The sequence below is a fragment of the Lactuca virosa genome, chromosome 7 (assembly GCF_052849685.1).
Source record: "Lactuca virosa cultivar CGN04683 chromosome 7, Lactuca_virosa_CGN04683_v6, whole genome shotgun sequence".
Lineage (NCBI taxonomy): Eukaryota > Viridiplantae > Streptophyta > Magnoliopsida > Asterales > Asteraceae > Lactuca > Lactuca virosa.
In genome coordinates, this window is record NC_136432.1 from 83,464,332 (window position 1) to 83,474,770 (window position 10,439).

Sequence of the window (10,439 nt, forward strand, 5' to 3'; positions counted from 1 at the left end):
AGGGCTGTAGTGGGTTTGTGGCTTATGTGGTGGATACGAGAGTAGATGCAGAGAGACCGAGGTCGATCGATGAGGTCCCGATAGTGCGCGAGTTCCCATATGTTTTCCCCGAGGAGTTGTCGGGTGTACCTCCCGAGAGGCAGGTAGAGTTCCGTATTGATTTGGTTCCGGGGGCAGCGCCTATCGCCAAGGCGCCCTATCGCCTTGCGCCACCAGAGATGCAGGAGTTATCCTCGCAGCTGCAGGAGCTGCTGGGGAAGGGGTGTATATGGCCGAGTAGCTCGCCGTGGGGAGCGCCGATCCTTTTTGTCAAGAAAAAGGATGGTTCACACCGGATGTGCATTGATTACCGGGAGCTGAACAAACTGACGGTCAAGAACCGTTACCCCTTACCGAGGATCGACGATTTATTCGATCAGTTGCATGGAGCGTCTTGGTTTTCCAAGATCGACTTGAGGTCTGGATATCATCAGATGAGAGTACGAGATGAGGATATCCAGAAGACAGCGTTTAGGACTCGTTACGGGCATTACGAGTTCGTGGTGATGCCTTTCGGGCTCACCAATGCACCGGCGGCGTTCATGGATCTCATGAACAGAGTATGCAGACCGATGTTGGACCGTTCGGTGATCGTGTTCATCGATGATATACTGGTGTATTCGAGATCCAGGGAGCAGCATGAGGAGCATTTGAGAGAGTTACTTGGAGTTCTGAGGTCGGAGAGGCTTTATGCCAAATTCTCCAAGTGTGATTTCTGGTTACGAGAGGTCCAGTTCCTAGGGCACCTCGTTAACCAGAATGGGATATTGGTCGACCCGGCCAAGATTGAGGCGGTTATGAGTTGGGAGGTGCCGAGATCCCCCACCGAGATCAGGAGTTTCTTAGGGTTGGCTGGCTATTATCGGAGATTTATCAGGGATTTCTCCAAGATCGCCGTGCCACTCACCAGGTTGACCCGGAAGGGTGTTGCTTTTTCATGGGGACCAGAGCAGCAGGCCTCCTTCGAGACACTTCGCCAGAGACTTTGCGAAGCCCCAGTGTTAGCCCTTCCGGAGGGGATGTAGGACTTTGTGGTGTATTGTGACGCATCGATATCGGGGCTGGGAGCGGTGCTGATGCAGAGAGGGCATGTGATAGCATACGCATCGAGGCAGCTGAAGTCTCACGAGGCGAGGTATCCCACCCACGATCTGGAGTTGGGGGCTGTAGTGTTCGCCCTCAAGATCTGGCGTCACTATCTGTATGGGGTTCGGTGTACCATATACACGGACCACAAGAGCTTGAACTTGATGGATCAACCCAACCTGAATATGCGCCAGAGGAGATGGTTGGACGTGGTAAAGGATTACGATTGTGAGATCCTGTACCACCCGGGCAAGGCTAACGTTGTAGCCGATGCCCTGAGTCGTAGGGCGGAGAGCGCCCCGATACGGGACGTTTGTATGAGATTGACAGTGATGACTCCGGTGTTGGACACCATCCGAGGGGCCCAGGCTGAGGCCGTGAGACCGGAGAACCGCAAGAGAGAGCGGGTTATCGGATATGTATCGGAGTTTGTTACCGATAGCAGAGGGCTTATGACCTTCCAGGGTCGGATCTGGGTGCCATTTGTGGGCGGGGCACGTACCATATTGATGGAGGAGGCACACCGATCGAGGTTTTCGATCCATCCCGGGGCCACTAAGATGTATTTGGACCTGAGAAGAGATTATTGGTGGCCCTGTATGAAGAGGGATATAACATGGGTTGTTGAGAGGTGCTTGACCTGTCGCAGAGTTAAGGCCGAGCACCAGAGGCCGCATGGTAAGTTGCAGCCGTTGGAGGTTCCCGAGTGGAAGTGGGAACAGATTACCATGGATTTTATCACCAAATTGCCAAGGACTGCGAGGGGCGTCGATGCAATTTGGGTGATTGTGGACAGATTGACGAAGAGCGCTCACTTCCTTGCTATCAGTGAGAGCTCCTCCGCTGAGAGGTTGGCAGAGTTGTACGTGAGGGAGGTGGTATCACAGCATGGAGTGCCGATCTCGATCGTCTCAGATCGAGATGTGCGTTTCACTTCCAGATTCTGGAAGAAGTTTCATGAGGAGTTGGGTACGAGCTACATTTTAGTACCGCATACCACCCCCAGACAGATGGGCAGAGTGAGCGGACGATTCAGACGCTCGAGGACATGCTTCGGGCATGTGTGTTGGATTTCGGAGGGAGTTGGGACACATAGTTGCCCTTGGCTGAGTTTTCCTATAACAACAGCCATCATTCGAGCATCGGTATGCCACCCTTTGAGCTGTTGTATGGGAGGAGGTGTCGGACTCCTATTTGCTGGGGAGAGGTCGGGCAGCGTGTGATGGGTAGTACAGAGATAGTACTTCAAACGACTGAGCAGATTCAGCAGGTCAGACACAGGTTGCTGACCGCTCAGAGCCGCCAGAAGAGTTATGCGGACAGACGTCGCTCGGGGCTTGAGTTCCAGGTTGGTGATTTAGTACTCCTGAAGGTATCTCATTGGAAGGGGGTGATCCGATTCAGGAAGAGGGGTAAGTTGGGACCTCGGTATATTGGTCCTTTCAGGGTGACTGCCAGGGTGGGCAGGGTAGCGTATCGTTTGGAGCTACGTACGGAGTTGAGCCAGATTCACGATACCTTCCACGTGTCTCAGTTGAGGAAGTGTATCGCTGATGAGTCGGCAGTGGTTCCGTTAGAGGACATTCAGGTGGATGCGAGCCTGAATTATGTTGAGAGACCGGTTGCGATTATGGATCGAAGGATCAAGACTTTGAGGAACAAGGAGGTGCCATTGGTTCAAGTCCAGTGGCAACATCGGAAGGGTTCTGAAATGACCTGGGAGCCGGAGTTAGAGATGCGCGAGCAGTATCCAGAGTTATTTGTTGAGTGAGACTTCGAGGGCGAAGTCTAGTTCTAGTGGGGGAGAATTGTAACATCTCGAAATTCAGGTACAACTATTTAGCCCTTCTTTTATTCAAAGTGTCAAGTTAAGCCCTTAAGAGGAATTGGTAGCAAATAAGTACGCTGGGCGTACTCAAGAGTATGCTGCGCGTACTCATGCGCTTATTCTGGACGCGGACTCGCCTGAGTACGCTGGGCGTACTCAGGGTTACGCTGGGCGTAATGTGTCCAGGTGCAAACCCTAATTTCTGACTTGTGCCCTATATATTGGATGCTAAGGCTTATTTCTCAGCCTCCATAGCAGTGAGTAAAACCCTAAGAGAGAACTTTTCATCGTTCTTAGTGAGTGTGTGTGATTTTGGAGCTAAAAGTGCCTTGTTGTGCTAGTGAAGAAGAAGGAGAAGACTTTGTGGAGACTAGAGTTTGAAGTGCAAGTTTGGATCTGAGATCTACAGAGGAAGGAGCTGCATTTGGAGGTATAAAGTTCAAAACTTTCCTTTTCATTTGGTTTGTTGCTTCATGGACCATTTTAGGGTTAAAAGTCCCAAAGGTGGAGACTTTATGAGTGTAATGTGCTCCATGGACCTAGATCTGTCCCATTTCAGTGGTATTTGTGTTGTAGATCCATAAAGTTCCCATCTTGGTCGTGGATATGAGATCATGCTTGAGTATTGGGCTTTCTAGTGTTAGGAAATGATATATTTGGGTGTTAGTGACTTGTTCAGCCATGCAAAGGCTTAAAGTCATCGACTTTATGGATTAAGAGGCTTAAAAATGGTTAGATCTAAAAGTTGGACGTGAGTCTTAACTGTTTAAGACCTCAAGAGCTAATGGACTGAAACTGGGATTTACGCCGGGCGTAATCCTAGTACGCGCGGCGTACGGGGAGGCGTTCCCCGATTCTGAGACTGTCGGGTACGCCCAGCGTACACATCTGGTACGCGCAGCGTAACCCGGAGGGTTGACTTTTAGGGTTTGGTCTATAGTGGGGCCTTTGAGTTATGAGAGGGGTAAAATGGTCTTTTAACCTTCTGAGGGTACTAAGAGGAGGAATAGTCTAGCCTTGAGAGATGTATTGATTGAGAGTATTTATTTTACATGATTAGGCGGAGGCTAGACCTGATTTTACAGAGTTCGAGCTTTACCGAGTTACCCGAGGTGAGTCTTCTCACTATACTTTACTTAGAGTGGTAATTAGAGCTATGAGACAAAGTATGCTTTTGCATGATGTGATTTCTATGTGTTATATGTTATGTATGTTACAGAGTTTTCAGAGTTAGGACCGGAAGGTCCACAGAGTTAGGGCCAGAGGGCCCACAGAGTTATGGGACTGGAGGGTCCCACAGAGACACCTTGACCAGAGGGTCATCAGAGTTATAGCCTCGAGTGGCTAATATGTGTTGTGTATGGTATTTTGGGGAACTCACTAAGCATTTATGCTTACAGTGTTGTGTTATGTGTCTCAGGTACCAGCGAGGATCGCGGGAAGGCGCCGGCTTGATCAGTACACACACGGGGAGATTTTTATTATGATCTTGGGATATGATGTTATGATTGACTATGTGATCCAATGGTGTTTTTATAACGATTATGAATGAAAATGTGTTTTATAAAATGTGAAAATTGTTTTGAAATTTTGGGTGTTACACAAACACAAATAAAACACATAAAAATAAACTTTTATAAAAAGATGAGACTTTCCTTTTAAACCATATGGATCAAAACCAATTAACCAACAATTAGAAGGACTTAGGTGCTGTTTGTTTTTTCGAAGAGAAATTTCATTAAGTCTGCGGACCACCTCTGCAATTCTCTGTAGCAGAAGAGGTGGAACAAACGGCTGCAGCCTGTAATAAGAAACGTGTTTGTTTTTTAACATCTGCAGACTGCTGCAGTAAACTGAATTTTAAATAAACTAATTTTATAAACTGAAAATAGTTTTCAACACCGAAATTTTAATAATTTTAGTCTTAAAACATTGAAAGAATACTAAAAAGAACATGTAAAAAAACAAAAATATAAAACTTTTTAAAAAAAACTTTAAAAAATATAAAAGAAGCTAACATTATTCTAGAAAAAAACTAATTGTAAAAAACATAAAAAAAGAAAATAAAAAAAAATTAAGAAAGTATTGCAAACGATGTTTACAAAATTCGTAAAAAATTACACACGTTAAAAAAGATACAACTAAAACTAAAAATATTATTAATAGAAAAGGTAAAAAAATTAAAAAAATCAAAATTTTTTTTAAATCAAGTTTAAAAAATTTGTGGGAAACTATAAAAATAAATTGTATCAAATCCGTAAATAAAAGTTTTAAAAAATCAAAGATTAAAAAAAAAATAAGTTATACCAAAATTCTAAAAAAAACACTTGGAAAAAAATGAAGGCTGAAGAGGTTTGAAGAAGCAAGTCAAGTGCTGCGCCACGCAGCACACACGCAGATGTTTTGTAGTCTGAAGCCTTCCAAAAAACAAACTGCTGCGAGAAGGAAAGTGTTGCGCGTGTGCTGCGCCGCGCAGCAAAAAGTGGTTTGAAGAGGTTTTTTTAAAAAAACAAACAGGACCTTACTAATGTGAAAAAAACTATGTATTGATTTGTATTACGACTTCGTCATCATGTTAGAACGACTTTTTATTCAACATCACGTATAAAGCCTAGCAATCAGTGAAAATGTGAGCAACCTGAAAACCGGAGCATGCCTAAATTCTTCATCGAGGAAAAACAGTATTACACAACTTTGACACGGGTGGAAGATGAAAATGTGATACTGGCGGTTGTAATGGAATGTTTAAATGTAATGGTTATGGAGCACCGCCCATTACCCTAGCTTAGTTTGTTCCTTTTAGGCTCGGTTTCATCGCTTAATGAAGTTTGATGAAATAAGCTCATATAACTGTAGAGCCTGATGACCATGGGGCTTTTGACAGGTAAATATGGGATTGTACTTGTCACAAATTCGCTTGATCAAATTGGTACTTTAATGAGAGATGTTCTACAACTTCGCTTGGTAATCGATCCATGTTCTGGTTGATGCTTTGATTGAGTCATAGGAGTTGTTTATTAATCATCGTGGATAGTTGTTAGAGAGAGTGAAAACCGAGGTTGTACATGTGGTAATAGTTGCATCTAGAGGTCATATGCTATCTTGGTGGTATAGGTAGATGTGCTAAAGTAGATTTTTTCTAATGGAAGGACGAAGTATCTCAAGGTTTTCTACATATGTTTGGTTCCTTATCAGATGCAACATATATCCAGAACAGAGAACACGATCTCACCAAAAAAATCAAGATACCCAAGAGCCTCAGAATCATAATCTGCACACTTTGACTTGTTATGCATCCGTTTAACATTCTCACAGTATGTATGTATCCATTGCAATGCTTCTAACTTCATTGTTATGAAAAGCTTTGGTGAGGAGCTGACTGTACTTCCTGAAATGCTCCAATTTTCTTGTTGCGATTTTAATATTGCTCTGGTTGGAATTGTCGATTCACTCGGGCGCAAATAATTTGAGTTTAGTGGTAGGTCTTTACGCCACCATAATCTGAATCAAATTGAAATTCCAACTTGCTGATTGGAGGTCTGCGTTTTCCTTTCTACTTGCAACCCAAATTTAAAGTGACCCCGATACACAAAGAGTCGTGAGTGGGACGATGAGGCAATGGAAGAATACATGTATAACTGACCTCAATAAATCCGTGTCCATGTAGTTTTAATGAGATACGTCGGGCTTCTGATGTGAGTTCTCAAAGAGTCATAAGTGATCAATTTCCCATTCTTTTTAATTATGTTAGAGTAAATTAAAAGTTCAAAGACGTAGAGTGTCATGTGTTGGCTGTAATTCTCTTGTTTAAGTAGTTTCTCATTTTAGTTTGACCTCCCTCGTTTCCCACGTCACTCTTATTTTTATGGTTTTTATTTTAGTTTGACCTCCCTCGTTTCCCCCGTCACTCTTATTTTTATGGTTTTTCCTCTCTGGTACTCACATAAAAGTGTCTCAACTGCTCTACGTTCAACGCCATGTTATTTTTTTCATTACAAGGTATAGCTCACTCCTTGTCGTTATGTAATGCAAACTCAGATTTAAGTTATATTACGGATTTCTGCCTACAAATTTGATATCTTTTTGTCATAATCTGACTATTTTGCTTTAATTTGGTCCGACCTAATCATTGACCTGATTTGAGTTGATTCAGTATGTTTTAATCAGTTTAATTTGGTTCTCTAACGCCAGTGGCTGTATTTACACTTTAAAGTTAGTAAAGTTGCAACTTAGTTTGCAAGATGATTATGTGTTTTGATCTCTATGATAGTTAATGATAGCATTTATTACATGGGATTCGATCTAACATGAAAACCATAATTTCAGTATAGAATTTATTACTCATGATTCACTTTAGACTATTTTCCAAATCTATTGGCCATGGGTTCCTAATAACTAGTGAAACTAAATAAGACCATTGTGGGAGATCTACAGTTTACCAAGTGCTATTTTGGTTCTAGAACTGCTATAATCTCAACTCTCGGTCATCTAGGTTTTCTGTGATATTTCTTTGATTAGATATACAACAAAAGACCATATTTATGCCTATTGTTTTCCCATTGCCCGATTTTAAACATATTCTGGCATCCATATATTTGATATATTTGAAACACGAACTGGTTTAATTGATATTAATGTTTTTGGTTTTCTTTAATTTTTAGCTTTTTCTAAATTATTGAGATGATGGTGACCGTGTGCTATAGTAACCCTCTATGGGGTGTAGTTGGTTTTAAATTCAGTTATCAAACCTTTTTCTATCATGTCATGGAGTAGTGATGATGTGTCTTTATATTATATCATTGTAGTGATGATGTTCCTTTTTGTGTGTACAATCTTTTCCCCGGCTTTTTTGTTTACTGTCTGATCCATATCATGAATACACTCTATATTTGAGTTTATTTTAAATCAGTTGTTACTTGTATATCCATTAAATTGACTTTAGTGATTTGATTGAATCTGTTCTTAAATCTTGTCATCACTTGTATATCCTTTAACTTAATTTCATCAAGAAATTGCGTTAGTGATTATAATCAATTTGTTAAACATAGATAGTATTGATCTTGTTTACAACTATTATATCTTATGTGGTATTTTTTTTATATCTTTTGGTAGTGTAGGAATGGCCAAGATAAGGAGTAGTACCAGACACCAGAATCATGATGATGATGCATCATCATCATTATCATCTACCACAAAGAGGTTCAAGACTTTTGACAACATTGGTGTGTCACATTGGTCAAATCTTAGCCATGATGTGTTTTTTCTAGTTGTGATGCAACTGGGAGTTGTGGATTTCGTTGCATTCAGTGGAGTTTGCAGGTCATGGAGGTCACTTGCACTCTCGAACTGGAACATGTTTATGGCATCCAAACCGCCCATGTCGATATGCTCCCGTGCTAGTAATCAAGACTCGTATTGGCACCTGGAGGATTTTGAAAGAAGAAGGTTCAGAACTTTCATTCCCCATTCTGCTGGTAGAATCTGTTTTGGATTAACTTCTGGTTACCTGATCTTGGGTGGCCGGGAAACCCATGACTTCTGGCTTGTGAATCCTATCACAAGGCATGAACTTCATTTCCCTGGCTTCCCCATTTATGTACCTGCTCTTGAACATTTAAGTATCAAGGCTATCCTTTTCTTTTCACCTTCAACATCTGGGTGGGTGTTTGTTGTGTTACATAGAAAAATATCATTTTCTATAACGGGTAAACGAGGATGGAATCATGTCTCCTCCACCCTCCCCATCCTTGATTTACATGCTTTCAAGGGGAAGATATATATCTTACCCACCGATTATTCTGTATGTGAACTTAGACTCGATCCGAATCGGAAGCGCAAATGGACGTTACTTGAAACCAAGAATTTTCCAAAGCCGGATTTATTATATCCACAGCTTATAAGTTCTGGTGAAAACTTGTATCTGATGAGTCTCTTTTCACAACCTTACAAGGTTTTGGAACTAGATTTTGGTGAAATGAAATGGGTGTCGCCAGAAAAGACTATTAGAGAATATGCTTTCTTTCTAAGCGAGAAGAAGTCTTCTGCTGCTATTAAACCAGAGTCATGGGCTGGCTCTCAGACACACTACAAGAGTTATGATTACTTCCTTCGCAATGAAATGCCACAACGCATGTTCTATTATCATAAGTGGATGTGGTACTTCCCGTTTGATTGTTTGAATGTTAATATCTTAGATGAGTGATGACTTGTTAGTACTGTTATCTTTGTATTGATTATGGACTATAGAATTCCTATATGTAGAACATTGTCAAGATGTTAAGGATCACCAGTGGTGTATTTGCATTGTGCAACTTATTATGTAAATAGTTTGGTTGTCACTCGCCCTTTTGCTTAAGGTGGGCTTTGTTTTTATTTTTTACTATAGTCTGGGGACACTCTATAAAGCGTTTCACATTACAAGACAGCCAGGTAAAGAGTTAATGCTCTCGATTTCTAGCTCGCTAATTTCAAATTCTAATATGATTTCATGTTGGCGTTCTAGTTCGTTACACCTCTTGTGAGTTGTGATATCAACTAGTGGTGTCTATCAACTATGAATCGTTACTCTATGACCGGATGTATGATGTCAAAGGTATGTTTTAACAATCGGCTAGTGATATGGTGGCTGAGTTATTGATTTGTGCAATATCGCAAACGTAATCTTCTTTCTGAATCAACGTACCCTTTCATGCATGTTGTAGGCGTTGATGATTAAAACAATGTTTGCTCACTTTCTACCGTATAAGGTGCACTAAAATATGAACAAGTTCTCAATCAAGAAATATGCATCCGCCTTCTTGTATCATTTTTCATATTTTAACCAAGAACCTACAAAAAAATAAGTGTATGTATGATCTTGTATGGGTCGAAATGAGTTTGAGTCAAACCGGGTTGGATTGGGTTACAGGTCAAAATGAGTTTGAGTCAAACCGGGTTGGATTGGGTTAGGTTGTCCCATTAATATTTAAAGGACGTGTTTGGCAAAAGTAGCTGTTAGCTGAAACGGTTAGCGGATAGCTGGTAGCGGGAAGCTGTAGCTTTTTTTTATTATACGACTGTTTGGCAAAAGTAGCTGGAAGCTTTTAAAATATATAAAATTACATAAAAGGACAACTGATTAAAAATAAATAAATATATAAATATATTTTTAAGGGTAATTATGGAAATTGATTTCAAAAGCTCAGTAGCGTTTTGTAAAACCCTACATGAAGTAGCTTTTAGATTTGTAGCGTTTTTGTTTAAACTAAAAGCTAAACACTCATACTGCCAAACGAAGTTTTTTTGTTTAAACTAGAGCGTTTTGTCAAAATCTAAAAAGCTAGAAGCTTCCAAACGTTTCCAAAAGCTTCGTGTCAAACACGCCCAAAGTTTTATTTGACTTCCATAAATAATTGACGTGATAAATATGATTACAAATATTGCATTATTATAATAATAGATTAATTTTTTAAGCAAAATGATTTTTTTTTTAAATTTTATTTGCATT

The 10,439-nt window shown here is 41.0% G+C and overlaps 1 protein-coding gene across 1 annotated transcript; it reads left to right on the plus strand.

Annotated features, from left to right (window-relative positions):
* Positions 1-8,072: 8,072 nt before the first annotated feature.
* On the plus strand, positions 8,073-9,155 carry LOC145126862 (uncharacterized). Its single transcript, XM_079062149.1, has one exon. The coding sequence runs from the start codon at positions 8,073-8,075 to the stop codon at positions 9,153-9,155; it is 1,083 nt and encodes a 360-aa protein (XP_078918275.1).
* The last annotated feature ends 1,284 nt before the right edge of the window (positions 9,156-10,439 follow it).

Bases quoted from the DNA above. Each gene is read 5' to 3' on its own strand.
- LOC145126862 (XM_079062149.1), top strand. From the start codon at position 8,073: ATGGCCAAGATAAGGAGTAGTACCAGACACCAGAATCATGATGATGAT.